The sequence below is a fragment of the Acartia tonsa genome, chromosome 3 (assembly GCF_053477335.1).
Source record: "Acartia tonsa isolate MP-2025a chromosome 3, ASM5347733v1, whole genome shotgun sequence".
In the NCBI taxonomy this organism is placed as follows: domain Eukaryota; kingdom Metazoa; phylum Arthropoda; class Copepoda; order Calanoida; family Acartiidae; genus Acartia; species Acartia tonsa.
In genome coordinates this window covers 37,624,010-37,639,754 of record NC_137262.1, presented here as the reverse complement: position 1 = coordinate 37,639,754, position 15,745 = coordinate 37,624,010, and the positions used below count along the sequence as shown (strand labels likewise).

Below are 15,745 nucleotides of genomic sequence, written 5' to 3'. Positions count from 1 at the left end.
GCTGTTTTGTCATTTAAAGGGAAAATTTTTGGAAAATTGATCACAAAAAATTAAATGAACCCTCCCCTAAAAAAAAACTATTCAAAGGGTATAAAATAGATATATTTCTAAAATCTGTTCGTTGAGATCTCGCTTACTACTGAACCAAATTAACTCTACATATATTTGTAAATTCTAGATGTCCCTCGAGGCTAAAGCGCAGCCTCTAGGATATAGTATGTAGTAGTTCAAAGAAATTTAAAGTTTAATTTACTCAGAACTTTAGAAGTTTTAGATACATTTATATGAAAATATTTACTCTTCAATTAAACTTTAAGTAATCAGGAAGGATTATAACATAAAAAGAAATTCTGCCTTAGATTTTTAAAATACGGTTATACACTATAATAATTTACTTATTTTCTTAAACAAATTTTCATTATCATTGACATTATTATTTTTGAGAGAGGCGCCGCTGCTGTATAAATAGGGTCTGTCTGTACGTCACTCTGTCACAAAGCAAAATAATTCACATCTACAGACTAGTACACATATATTTCTTTTTTAAATAAAATTTTTCTGAAAACTAGAGGCTAATCTCCTAGATGCTCTGTATCTAATTAGCAGAGGGACTTTAAAATAGCTTTAAACATAAAAATGTAAATGATATAGCCTAAAACCATCATAGGACCTATGTGAAGCTTTTTATAACAGAGAGCCTAGTCTGTTCAGTAGTTACTAGGATCTTAAGCACCAGGCAGAAAACCCTCACTACTTTATATAATAGGATATTTGCTGCGCTCTTATGGACATGATTGCAACTTTTTCTTTAAGACTATTTACAAATCTAGTTGAAGAATTTTTGAATGCCAACGCATGAGAAGTAAATGTCATTGCGGACTTTTGATTTCATTTTCCCATCAGGTATGGACTGTATGGACTGTATGGATTGTACACTTTTTACACCCCCCTGATACACCCCACTAAACTGGGGAGTGTCATGTTAAAAAATCACATACCCCCTTAAAATAAAAAAAGTGTAAAAATTTGTTGTTGTTATGTCAAAATTTGTATGTATGTAGTTATAATGTCATACTATCGCTATATCGAAATTATGTCATCAATTGCCACTTTTTATTAAAGCTATGTAGTCGACCAAATCCTTGATAGAACGTGCTTGAACGTGGAGCTTGAGCTGACCCTAGTGGCTTTGCAAAAGTGTCTCAATCTAGTCCATAGCGACTAAGGTCCAATAACTAAGAAAATATGGCAATCAATCAATCAACTAAGCCCTTTAAATTTCATATCGATAGAATATCAGCAATTTTGACAGTGTAATATATCTATTTTTATAGTTTCTTCTTTCTGTGGAGTGTAAATACCCCAACTCAAAATATCTCTAAAAAGTAAATAGCATAATAAAATTAGGATTATCTTTATCAAAAAGGATATCTCCAACATTTGAAATTTTTCCGGCTAAAAAGAAAATTGCAAAAGGAGATAAAATCAATCTTATTAGACGTTCACTCAAAGCCCAAAAATAATGGACTTAAAAGTGTATTAAACTGTATTTAAGACATTTGCGAATATATTGATACCATTAATTTGCCTCTTAGATAAAAAAAAGTATGTTTTTTTCATATTTTTCTATTGCTACAAATCAAATTTCAAATTTGAGTCACCAAAAATGCTAAACTAATTTTTGCTCTAGAAGAATCAATTTTTGGAGTTAGAAAGTGCTTAATACCTCATTTTAATTGCCTGTCATTGCTTTATACTATATAGGAAATGACTTGGTTGTGTTTAGAACAGCTGACTAAGAAATCGAGGTTTTGTGATAAACCCACTTTTGTTGTTGCTCCATAAATGATATTTTTTTCCCCAATTTTTTTGGCTGTAAAGAAGCTTTATATATTCATATAACATCCACCTAAATTTGACTTTTGGTATTTTATTTATAACATCACCAGAGGGAATGGAATTTTGGAAAAAAAATATCAATTTATATTTTACACTGCTATGCATTGTTCTTGTTCTTGTTTCTAAAAAATATTTATATTATTAAAAAGAGAATTATTTAACGCTTCTATAGGTATGTTTATCATTTTTCTAGGCTAAATATAACTATAATTACACCATTTTAAAGTTAGACATCATAACATATTAACGCAATTATTGAATCGGTCTGTATTATTAAGCTGGTAACCCTTAAAACAGCTGCATTTCATTATCCTATTGTATAAACTAGTAAGCTTTTTTGTCTTCAGCTTAAGATTTCAACAATTACAGTACCTATTGAGTTCTCTGTTTTATGGAAGCTTCTTATAGGTCCCTGGATAGTTTTGGAATTTTATCAATTTTTATCAATTTATATTTTACACTGCTATGCATTGTTCTTGTTCTTGTTTCTAAAAAATATCTTTATAATTAAAAAGAGAATTTTTTAATGCTTCTATAAGTATGTTAATCATTTTTCTAGTCTAAATATAACTATAATTTCAGCATTTTTTAAACATCATTATATTCAAGTTATTGTAATTTTTAAATAAAATATCAATGTCAAGAACTATTGGAACAATTTTTACCATGCAAAACAAGGTGTTATAAAGTGTAGGATCCCTCACAATATCTATCTGTTTGTCTATAATGCATTACACATGTAATGCTAATAGAGAGGATGCTATAAGAGTGCTCTTATAATGTGAACTTCTCATAATTGAATGGGCTTCCTGAAACCAGAGACCATAAAGTTGGCCTAGTCACTACAAGGGGGAGTGCAGGAATATCCAGGGGGAGGTGCTTGTAAAAAGGTAATTTTTTTAGGGATGGGGGTAATCACCCCCCTTAATATATTATGGGGGGTATAAACCCAGCCTTTAAAATTTTTTTTAATAGGAGTAAAGAAAATCCTGAAAACTTACAAATCTAGGAATCAAACTAGCACCCCAATCAATAATTGGTTCAATGCCAAATGTAGGAGTGGAAAAACAATGGAGGGACAAACGCATGAGTCCAAACGTCAGAGTGGAACTAATGCAGGAGTGGGACAAATGTCAGAGTGGACAAACGCAGGATTTTTGGGACAAACGTCAGAGTGGACAAACACAGGAGTTCCAAACTTTTTTTTTCAATTTTGAATTTTTTTTATACAAACACCCCCCCCCCCTTCGTCCCATTACTTTTCTTAGTTAGGTTAGGTTAGGTTATAGGCTACAGGGTCGAGCGCTGCAGCCATAGTCATTATTTTGTAGACAGGGGTATAAAAAATTTCAAAATTGTAATATTATTAAAATAGCAGACACTCCTAGGTTTTATTTAAGCAATGTCCACTCCAATGTTTTCCACTCCGACGTTTGTCCACCTTGATGTTTGAACACTCTGACGTTTGTCCCATTCTTACGTTTGTCCACTCCGATGTTTGGGACTCCTGAATTTGTCCACTCTGACATTTGGGACTCCTACGTTTGAGGTAGAACCCCAATAAGTAAATCTCAATAAAACTTTATAAAATTATGCAGAATATCAAAGTATTCAATCCCTGAATTTCAACCATCTATCTTGAATAGGAGTAGAGAAAATCATGAAAACTTGAAATGTAGGAATCGATATAGCCCACCCCAGTTTTTTGACAAATCTAATAAAACTTGATGAAAATATGGAGTATTGATAGAGAGAGAGAATATTCAATCCATGAAAATTACAGCCTTCTATCTTTTATAGAAGCTGAGAAAATCCCGTTTTCCCCTCTCTGTCTCAGACAGACAGACATACCGCTGGACAGACGTACAGATGAATGAACAGACAATGGATGGACAAATATTTTGAATTATAGAGTAGCTTCACTACTAAAAAACTAAATAGGATAATTGTTGTACACAAATTGATTTTAGTATGTTTTAAATGAGCTTACATAATCAAGGACATCCAAGCTTTTTGATTTGGGGGAAGAGGGGGGGGGGGGAAATTGAAATATCTAAATTTGGGCATCCCCATGTTCATTTTGTGGGGGTAATCTTTATATCATAGAGGCAAGGACGGCAAAGCTTTTTATATATTTTTTTTTGGGGGGGGGAAGGATAAAAATTAAAAATTTAAAAATTATGGGGTTGCCCCAAATTAATTAATAACCCTTAACCCCCTACCCCCCCCCACCCACCTGGACGTCCCTTATATAAAGTAATGATTATAAAGTTGCTAAGTACCTTACTGCTACAAAAATCATCTTCCAACATTTAAGATTAATTCTAACTCGCCTGAATTAACAAAAAGAGCTAGCCAATATACACATCCTAATTATAAAAATGTTTTGCTTTTTAAAATTGTAAATCAATTATTCAGGAATCGTTTTACTTTATTTGTTTACTAGCAGCTGGGCTCCAAGCACCTAGGAGCTCTGTAATAAAAGGAGTAAGGAAATTAGAAAAATAGCCTTATACGTTATCAAAATCTTAAGCTACAGACAAAAAAGCTTACTACTTTATATAATACTAGCGGCTACGCCCCTAGAGGCCTCTAGTGGCACTTTAAATGTTTTTGTTTGTTAAAGTTAATTTTTTATGTACGATACCACCTTATTTGACGTTGAAGTCTCCCCTAAATTTTAAAAAATTTCGATTTTTTTGTCATTTCTCTTGAGAGGGTGGTGGTACCCTCCCCCAAAATAGTTATAAACCTTCCCGGGACTTATGAGAAGCTACCCTGTTAAGGAGAGCCCAATCGGTTCAGCGGTTAGCAAGATCCTTCGGTACAGACACACAGAGAGACACACAGACAGATAAACATCCTGTTACTTTAGTATAAGGATGTATTAATTTGTAAAACTGCAAATGATAAAATATGACCTATTTTTTTCTCCTTAAAGATTCTCTTTAAACACCTCCCCCTTTTTATATAAAGATGCTAATTCCCCCCCAACCCCAAGAGGATATAAGCAGTAAAAAACCCCGCAGGGGGCACAATTTTCTAACACTTCTTTCTTATTTAGTCTTTTAAAAGGATTCAAAATGCATGGACATATATATATTTTTTTTAACTCTTATTTTATACATCTTAATTGGAACTGATGATCTATTTTTATAGAGAAACATATGTATTCCATCAATAAAAAGTTAAAAAATTAAGTGTGTTTATACATATAATTATTACTTTATATAATAGGATAATGAAATGCAGCTGTTTTAAGGGTTGCCAGCTTAATAATACAAACTGATTCAATAATTGTGTTAATATGTTATGATGTCTAACTTTAAAATGGTGTAATTATAGTTATATTTAGCCTAGAAAAATGATAAACATACCTATAGAAGCGTTAAATAATTCTCTTTTTAATAACATAAATATTTTTTAGAAACAAGAACAAGAACAATGCATAGCAGTGTAAAATATAAATTGATATTTTTTTTCCAAAATTCAATTCCCTCTGGTGATGTTATAAATAAAATACCAAAAGTCAAATTTAGGTGGATGTTATATGAATATATAAAGCTTCTTTACAGCCAAAAAAATTGGGGAAAAAAATATCATTTATGGAGCAACAACAAAAGTGGGTTTATCACAAAACCTCGATTTTTTAGTCAGCTGTTCTATAAACAACCAAGTCATTTCCTATATAGTATAAAGCAATGACAGGCGATTAAAATGAGGTATTAAGCACTTTCTAACTCCAAAAATTGATTCTTCTAGAGTAAAAAAATTAGTTTAGCATTTTTGGTGACTCAAATTTGAAATTTGATTTGTAGCAATAGAAAAATATGAAAAAAACATACTTTTTTTTATCTAAGAGGCAAATTAATGTTATCAATATATTCGCAAATGTCTTATATACAGTTTAATACACTTTTAAGTCCATTATTTTTGGGCTTTGAGTGAACGTCTAATAAGATTGATTTTATCTCAAAGACAAATTTCTTGGATTTGATAATTTTTATAATGCAAATAAAATATTTCATATTTTTCTTTACTTTAAAGGTTGCAAATATTGTTGTTGTTGATAAGATTATGGCTATTGTGCTAGTTGGGTCAATCTAAACTTTTTTTATTTTAAAAAGAGTAATTATCCTTTTTAAAAACTAGCAGGATGTATGTCTGTCTATGTCTTTGTACTAAAGAATCTCGCTAACCACTCAACTGATAAGGTTCTCCTTTAAAGTGAAGCCCCATGAAAGATTTTTAACTCTTCTGTTAGAGGGTACCTCCACCTTTCTGTATTACACGAAAAGTTTTATTGAATTTTACGATTATTTAAAACATACAGTATATCTTAATAATATACTATAGAAGGAATTATCGATTAGCATAATGGATGATTTATCCATAAAAATCTCTAGAACTTACCTTCTAGCCTCCAGAAGTGAATTAGTGAGCTGGAAGACTGAAGTTCTCCTGGAACCTGGCAGCAGACTGGTGCATCTCTCCCTAAACAACCAGCAGCGGTCATTTAAGCTAGTATATGAGGTCATTCAGCGGTCATTTAGGGTAGAGAGGATTAACCAAGGAATAACTTTATAATTAAAAAGAAATATATGGTCTTATAATTTTTAAGGGGGGCATATTTTATCAAAAAGAATACTTTTCCTCTAATTTTTCCGAGAGTCAGGTTTTACATTTTTGAATGGATAATTTAAAAAAAGGTATGAAATATTTTTACTTTAAATTAAATCAGGTTTTAGTAAAGTATTTCTTGGCTAATCCCTAAAAAAACACAAGTGCGATCAAAACCATAGCTGCCAAAATTTTATGGAGAAAAATCAATTCTTAAACTTCTTTTAAATCAAATGTTTTAATTTTTTATTTATAGGTTATTATAAAATGATTTTTTTAGGATTCTACTGTATTTCTAATATGTATATAAAGTGATTTTTAAAGTGCATGTGTGAGTGTGTTATAGACATTTTTTTCAATAAATAAAACAACCAAAACATATGTATACTTCTAATATATTGACATATTAATTATGCTTTTTATTTTCAAGAGAAAAATAGCTTTACCCTGATAATTTAAATAAAATTTATTCTAATTTTTAAAAGCGAAGCTTTTCTACAATTAGGGTCGGTCCGTCCGTCCGTCCGTAACACACGAAAAGCTTTTTTCCGTTAATTTAGGCATTTTAGAATTGTCCTATCGATTTCAAACTTTTCTTTAGTAGTTAGGTACGATTTAGAAAGCGTAGCAACTCTATAATCATTACAAGAATGTCCGTACGTCCATTTTAAACATGTTGATTTTTTCACTTTTTTAACAACAAATGTTTATGTGATCTAATCCTACGATTGATCTGATTTTTGGTATGTTGATTCCTGGGACAATAAAGTAAAATGTTATAAGCGAAGCAACTCTATAATCAAGTCCTAAAAATGTAAGTATGTCCATATACATTATCCTTAATTAAACAGTTTTTCATCAAATTTACTTACAATTTTGCTTCGACTCTTATACATTTATATTCTTATTATTCAGTTTTGACACTATATAAGTGTTAATGTCCGTTTGTCCTACCGTTTCAGTGCTTCGCTTTTATGGATGTTGTCATCCTTGTTTTTATAAGATTATACAATAATCTATAATGATCTACCCTTACCCTTACCTCATCAATTACCTTATACAAGCGAGGCTACTGTCCATGACATGTTTACGTCCAAATATCCCGGATACAAGATTAAGTAACACCCAACAGACAACCAATTCATGAGGTCCTGACTGTGCCTGGTAAATAGTTGAGCCTGTTTTGGGCCAAAGCATTACCTCTTCTTTGTCTATTACTGTAACGCATATAACAGAGCAGCAGTAGGTATCATTATCAAAGTCTTATGACGCGGTATTGAGCCGAGATTCGACCTCAACAATTCCTCGACCCCGAGGGGATGCGCTACGTGTTACGTCACGGTCGCGGTTATTTCTAAGCCTAACCCATGTGGGTCCCAACCCTGCAGGGCTTACCTATTAGTGCCAGTTCTCTGCAACGGAGGCCCGCCTCTGAACAAAAAAAAGAAGCTTTTAGTCCTGGGGTAGTTTTTAGCTTCGATGCAGTGTGAAAAGCACGGAGATATGGAAAGTGTCATGTGTGACGTCATAAAAAAGCACGTTTAAATCCATCTCTTTTTAAGGGGCTTCCTTTCTCACTTCTCCTCTCATCCTTACTTTTTAAAAGTATTTTTATGACGTCACACATGACACTTTACGTATAACCGAAAAGCACCAGTAAATACTCCGAAAATAAATTTTAGAACCACACTTTAAATATTTGGTGAGATATTACAGTTTATGGAATAAAAAGTTCTTTTTTAAAAATACAATTATCTCATACTTTTTTTTGATTGTCCGGATCTACTATTTGTTTGTCGGAATATCTTTTATCAAAATTTGAAATTGTGAAAAATTATGGCAAGCATGATTAAGTGTTTTTTATTAATGGAAAGAAAACGAAGAAGCGGGTTTCGTCGTATTTTCACAGTAGCCTATTTCTAGCCGATATGTGAGGTAATCATTAACAATTACCTAACTAAACCTAACCTAAAATAAACTATCGAAAGTTATTTTATCGAAACCGGCAACTTCGTTTTCTTTCCATGATCCGTTTTTTTCTCTCTAAAAAGAAAGATTAAAAATCTTTTTTAATGCTGTTAAGCTAAAACCAGCCTCTTTATGAAAGCGGAATTTAAAAAATTTAAAAATTTTAAAATAGTTTTTAAAAACTCCTAATGCAGTCTTTTATTTTTTATTATTTTATCAGCGATTGCAATTAAATTATTTTTTTCTACTGTTAATCTATTACTGTTTCTCTATAAATATTATTTGCATGATGCTTAGATAAATAAAAATAGAGATATAATGATAAGTATTTAAGCTAAAAAATTTATCCTTTTTCGTGGGTAAATTAAAATTAATCTAAATTTGATTGAACATTTATGTAACTGAAATATTTGTTATTTATATATTCTTAATATCTTTTTGCCTCGAAACCGATTTATTAGAAGTAAAACTTGTTCTAAGAACTACGAAAATTATTTAAAGCATCGTATTACAGACAATTTTCTGCTAATAAAATAAAATTAATAAATCTAAAACCAGTTTTATTAGCCCGGGCGTACGGTCCCTAGTGGATAACAAAACTGGTTTTAACCTTATATCTTTTCATTTTAATATCGTCGGAAAGCTTTATATACTAAGATCCGATAAATAACTATTTTCTGCTCCTTTTTTCAAGTGAATAAAAGTTTCATGATAAGATAAACAATGTATCCGTTTTTACATAATTATCCAGAGAGATAATGTAAAGATAAAAATATACAAAAAAGCCCAGCTATAAAAAGGATTTATTCAGTAGACTAAAGTTTGATAAAGAAATTCCACTATTTTAGTTGGATTAAGTAAATTTTTATTATATAAAAGTAACAGGATATCTGGCTGTAATTCTATACGGAAGGTTCTTCTCATAGGTCCTGGGAATGTTAATCTATTCTTTTCTTTTTTTAATACCAAAATTGAGAATCTAAGGAGGTGGATGGGGGAAGGGGGGGTGTTAAGTCGACCCCCCCCCTCAACTAAAATCAGGAAGCTTTCTATGTTACTGATGTTAAAAAGAAAAGGTAATCCGAACAAACTTGTTAAGTTGCTACGCTATTGATGAGTGTACAAAAATAGAAGGTCTATAAATTAAATGCTCTTTATAATCATCTATAATAACCCGATAATTGCAATATGGTTGGGGAGAGGGGGAAATGTTCAAGCCCCCTACGGGCCTAACCTCCCTTCTTTTATTACTTCGAAGTACAAATAAACATGGATCTAATGGGATAAAACAATTGCCGATAAATTGATGTACATTCCTAATGATGACAAACAAAATTACTCCTTTTGTAGATTACAATTAGTGGTCGAAACATATGGACACTCAAATGAATCAACCAATCGAAATTCAACAAAAGCCCTTTAAAGTTGTTAAACGACTAATAAGAAAACGTTATTATAAAACTTTGGAGACTAGTGAAATAAACAGCCTAATGTCCTTCCCTCCCTGAAAACTAAATGTTTATGACTCTATGGAAGCATATTTAAAATTAAAAGCAAATAAATTATTAATAGACATAAATGCAGGGAGTAAGGGAGGGGACAATGGGCAATTAATTCAATTAAAGAGTTTTCGTTGAAAGTCCATGAAATCCAGATTTATCCGGAAAGTTTAAAGGAAATTGTAAAGGGTGTGTTAATAAATTTAGAAAACTATAAAATAAGAAAAAAGTTCCAAGAAAAAAAGCATTCATTTGAAAATTAGATTAATTTACATCTGACTGACGTAACCATTCTGTAATTAATTATTAAAAAAATCTCCCTGGAACTCGTTCAATCCAAATTCCTAAAGTTTACATGCAACTATAAATTTAGGGGTTCTTAGTTTGTTTATCACACATATATCACAATAAAGTTTTTATTTATGAAATGATATTTTTGGAGAAAAATGTTTTTTAAAACCAGCCATCACATAACAAAGATATCCGTCTGCAATATTTAAAGCTAACACAGCAAGTTAGCGGCATTTGATGCGCTAGTACACAAAGTCAGTCAGAACCTGCTAAATTCTTGCACATTCCCTTTAAGCCAGTACCCAAAGTCTGAGACTCCTAAAAATTGAATATTCAATCCATTGTCCCCTCCCTTACTCTCTGCATAAATGGTTTATTAATCAAAACTATTCTTTGAATGAAAAGTTAATTTAACTAACCAATTTATTTCAATATCAAGAATTATAATGTTCATTTTAGGAAAGCAAAGAATTAAGAAAGATAAAAATTTCTTAGGTTAGCCTATGTAAGGCTAAGTAAACCTAAATACAAGGCTTCGGACCAATTAATATCCGGTGGATTTGAACGGGTTCTCAGCCATAATGAAAAATCATGTATAGAATCGAATTACTTACAATTTTCCACGATTATCAAAATAAAGATCATAAGATCAATACCAGTTTTGTTAGTCACGAGGTTTTATAAGCTTTTAATTTTATCTTTTTTCATTTTAATATCTGCGGAAAGCTGACTATAAAACGATGCTATAAATAACTATTATAGGATTTGGTCCATTAATTGTAGCGCAACTACTATATGTATAACACATATCCTTACGTCCAACAATAAACAACTGTGCGAAATTGTCACTAAAAAGTTACTAATATGACAACTCAATGAAAAAGGACATTTTTATTTACAGTATATCAGCTAATATGCCCACTATGCCTTATATAAGATTGTTATTGCTATGCTACTTACGAACATAATTGTCCTTTTGAATTAAACTTGGTATGCTAATTGCTTTGCCCCTAGCCTCTAGGAGAGGGCGAAGGAGACCAAAACCACCAATAGACCTTCGGTTTTCAAGATCTTTAGCTTCAGCCATACTGACTACTTAATATGGTACACCGACAAACCTCCTACCACGACAAACGTCCTAATGCGACAAACGTCCTAAACCTCATAATGCGACAAACGTCCTAATGCGACAAACCTCCTAAAGGGACAAACGTCCTAATGCGACATCTCAATAGTAAAACATCCTAAAAATTTTCAAAAATTATGAAATAAAAAAATCTTCCAAATTTAAGGACAAAATCCTCCGATTGTAAAAATATTTAACAACAATATAAAATTAAAAATGGCGATAAAACACAGGGGAATATTATTTAACTTAAATTTATTTCTTTAATAATTTCATCCATAGGCCAAATTTTAAAAATCTGTCTGACAGTTTTCCCAAAGTCTGTGTTGGCTATCAAACGGCATGGTTTCGAACCCGATACATCCTTGCATTACAAAATTCGACCTTTATTTTTTTTGGATGTTTTACTTAAGAGATGTCGCATTAGGACGTTTGTCGTTTAGGAGGTTTGTCGCATTAGGATGTTTGTCGCATTAGGACGTTTGTCGCAGTAGGATGTTTGTCGGTGTACCCTTAATATTAATTATAGGATAGTTGAAAAAATCATAAAAAAAAGATGAAAAAGAATAAAAATAAATATGTGTAATATAAAAAAAAAACAAAAAAAACATTGCATTATAAGGTATGAGACAAACTATATTTATTAAATACGTGCTACAAGCAAATGTGTACTAAATCATACAGATAATATATTGCTGTGATTATGAACAAGGATGATAATATCCAATACAACCTTTCATACTTATCATTAAATATATACGCATAAAGCAAAAAGTGGCCCCCTCAGACATTAAACCCTTTGATTGCATGACTTTTTTTGGAAGTCCTTACTGTGCATGACAATTAGTTTCACCTGTTAATAGACGAAGACATTTCCCCTGTTCCTACAATTGATGTCACAAGAATAACGAAGCAGCAGTCGGAATTATTTTGATTTCTTTAACACATTTTTTTCTTGCAGAGTTGCTATGCTGCAAAGAAATCAGACATAAAAAGACTTGAAAATAACAATTAAGTGTAATAAGTGCTTTATCGTGGAAAAAGCGTTTCTGACTAGTGTGGATAGGTATACCTTGGTATACCAGTCACCAAAATATCTGGAAACAAACTAAAAATAATTTTATGTCCAGTTTAAAAATATTATATAAAGAAGAAAATATGAAAAAAAAATTCTGAAAAATATTTTAAAAAATGTATATATATTTTTCCTGAAAACTTTTGGTTATCTTATACAAAAAATAACTTATTAAACATTGATACCCCCACTCTTATTTTTAAAATTAAAGGAAATAAAGAGAAGTTTCTCGTTTGTTTGTCATATCATTTTAGTTACTGGGTAGCCCCGCGGGGCTTGGGTACCTCAAGGTGTAGGCTCTGCATGGGCTAGGCCTAGACAAAATTAGTTACCCCTTATTTTCAATTCATTGAAAAAATATTGGGGGGGGGGGGATGGTATAAGTGTTCAACAGGCTTTTTGTGTGTAAGCACCTCAAAATACGAAGAAATCAATCACAAATAACTTTCTCCAATGAATTTGAAAATTTTTCTCAATTCCCTCCGATAAATGTCAATATTGTGAGGAAATGTTTCCAAAAAAAATGCTTTAAAAAGATAAAAGATAGTAAGACAAAACAAAACTTCAAAACGCAATGAGCTTTAGTAGGGTTTCTGAAAAGCATAGCTTAGAACCAGACAAACATTTGAATCTGGTGCAGGTTCCTGGGATAGATTATCTCAAAAAATCTATAATCTTTAAAGGAAGACAAAGAAAGTCGTTCAAAAAAATTCGGACGTCTTAAAATGAGGGATGAGGAGAAAAGGAGTGGGAAAGAAAACCCCTAAAAAAGAGATGGATAATCATTCATTTTTATGACGTCACATTGAGTGACTTTCTTCGTCTTCACTTTAAAGACTGCAAGCTGCTAAACGGCTGAACGTACATGCCGCAAATCGTTATAAGCGGCATAATAAATTACCTAGAATATGCACGCATGGAAAGCTTTACTTAAGAATTCACGCATTAAATAAGTCTTTTTCGCGCATTTTGTGTGGTGCGAGATAACTGTGCTATATTAGACTCTTTGTAAACCTTCTTTTGTCGTTTTGTGCGACCATAATACATACGGTAAACCATTTGGCAGCCTCAAAAGTTTATAGATCTACAGAGATAATCGGTACCAAGAATATTTTACCGTGAATTGAACCTGATCCAAAGATTTGAATGAAGAATAAAATATAAATTATATTTTGTATGCCATGATGTTCTATCACTGCTTTTATAAAAACCCTAACTCATAATTCCTCTTACTGTTTATTTGTTCTCATCATAAATCCTCAATTTCTTACAACACTACACATGGTTTTGAAAGAAAGACTGGTCTGTTGGTTCTGATCTGTAGTACGTACCTTGTGTTGGGTAGGCTGAGAATACTGGACCTTGGATAGGGTAAACTGTGAATGAAAACGCTCAATCTAAATATTATTAGTCATGGATACAGGGGTAGGGCAATGAAAGATAATTAATCCTTCCTCAAATTTCTCACAAATCTTTCAAGACTCAAATAAGAGAAATGTTACATAAAGGAATAGTTATTTAACGCATCGTACTATAGACACCTTTCTGCGGATATAAAATGAAAAATAATAAGACTAAAACCAGTTTTGTTAGCACAAAAATTGCGAAGACTGGCAAAACTGGTATTAATCTTATAATTTTTAACAAATATTTGTGGAAAACTGTCTGTAATACAATACATTAATATACATTACTTTTCAGTATGGCTGAGAACCGGTTCTAATCCAGCGGATATTAATCGGTTTCGTAGCCATACTGGAAATTAAATTATCTTCTATTGTCCTATACATGTATCCCTGTTAAATGATGCTTTCATAGTAAACATACTCTTCAAGGCTCAAGTGTCGGTCAGTCTGTCAGTCGCAATTTTTGTTTTTCTTAAATCCTGACATTTAATTCTCGTTAAGTGAGCTTTTTTATCATTGGTAAGACTGTTTAAGCTATTTGATTAAAATACTGCACCCCCTTTTATGTTGTTTTCAAAAGTGTCTAAAAAAATCAGCCATGTGACGTCATAAAAATTCGGGATTATCCATCTTTTTTTTAGGGTTTTTTTTCCACTTCTCCTCTCATCCCTCATTTTAATGAGGTCAAGTGGCTGTTTTTTTGAGACACTTTATAAAGCTTCCAAATGAAAACTTAAAAATGCATCAAAATCAAATTATATAAAGATAATTGAAAATTTAAATATTCATGATTATTATACTTATGTAACTTAAATTTGTTTACATTAATTTCAAGAGAAAAAAGAAAAAAATAATAAACGTAGGTTAAATGTATATATATAAGATATAAGGACTTTGAAGAATACGCTCATTAAGGGATGGTAATTTATCAGAAGAAAAAATTCGGATCTACTGCAGTTCATGGTAAAATATTGCTGGTAACGAATGCTTCCTGTTTCCTGGCAATATTAGAAGCTTCCTGGATCTAGCATAACAAGAAATATTGCTGGAGCTACCAATGTTTAACTTTCCTGGATGCTGGCAATTTATGCATATTCCTGGCCACTGGCATGTTTGAAATATTCCTGTTAAAAAGCAATATTTCCCTTTTTAATTCCCGTTTCCCTTTTATTACACTTACCCCACAATTAGAGGTTGATAAGATTCACTTTACCCGAAGTGGCTTTTTTGGCATGTTTGTCTGATGTGGGAGGGAGGGTAGTGGTGTTTCTCTGTACTAATTGGGGGAGTTAGGATAAGGTATAAATTTTGCTCCGTTCTACAACAATTTATAGTAAATTAAAAACCTTAAACTGATCAAATGTTTATAATGAATTAAAGAGAGGGGGGAGGGTGAGACAAGACAAATATGATAAATATTCCATACTTCTGATTTTTATCTACAGTTAATAATACAACGTTTACGTAGGCGTAAAAAGTAACAATAAAAAAGTAGTTAGGAAAAACTTTAAGGGTAATAGGTCCTGGGAAGGTTTTTAACTATTTTAGTTGATTGGAAAGTCTAAAAAGGGGAGGGAATAGAATTATTTGAAATAAAAATCTCCCGCCATAATCTAATTACCTCCATGGTTTTACTCAAATTAATATCTATCAATGAATTATTAAGAGTGAAGTCTTTCTTATCATGGTCTGTTTGTCACAGTTACGCCACTAGAATTGTTGGTGTTATCCTCTTAAATTTTTTTTTCAATTTTGAAAATTTTGGTCAAACCCCCCCCCCCCCCCCCCCCCCCCAACTAAACCATCAAACCTGGCCGCGGCACTTTTTTATAATTAGATTATTTTAGGTTACAGGGGCTAG

The 15,745-nt window shown here is 31.8% G+C and overlaps 1 protein-coding gene across 1 annotated transcript in view; it reads right to left on the bottom strand.

Annotated features, from left to right (window-relative positions):
* The window catches only part of LOC145314865 (uncharacterized), a 47,546-nt gene that overhangs the window by 19,204 nt on the left and 12,597 nt on the right, over window positions 1-15,745 (bottom strand). Inside the window, exons 5-7 of the mRNA XM_080154945.1 lie at window positions 13,810-13,875; window positions 7,915-7,950; window positions 6,313-6,393 (exon numbers count right to left, since the gene is read on the bottom strand). Of these exons, the coding sequence (XP_080011071.1) occupies window positions 6,313-6,393; window positions 7,915-7,950; window positions 13,810-13,875 (183 nt within the window). The remainder of the gene's footprint in view (window positions 1-6,312; window positions 6,394-7,914; window positions 7,951-13,809; window positions 13,876-15,745) is intronic.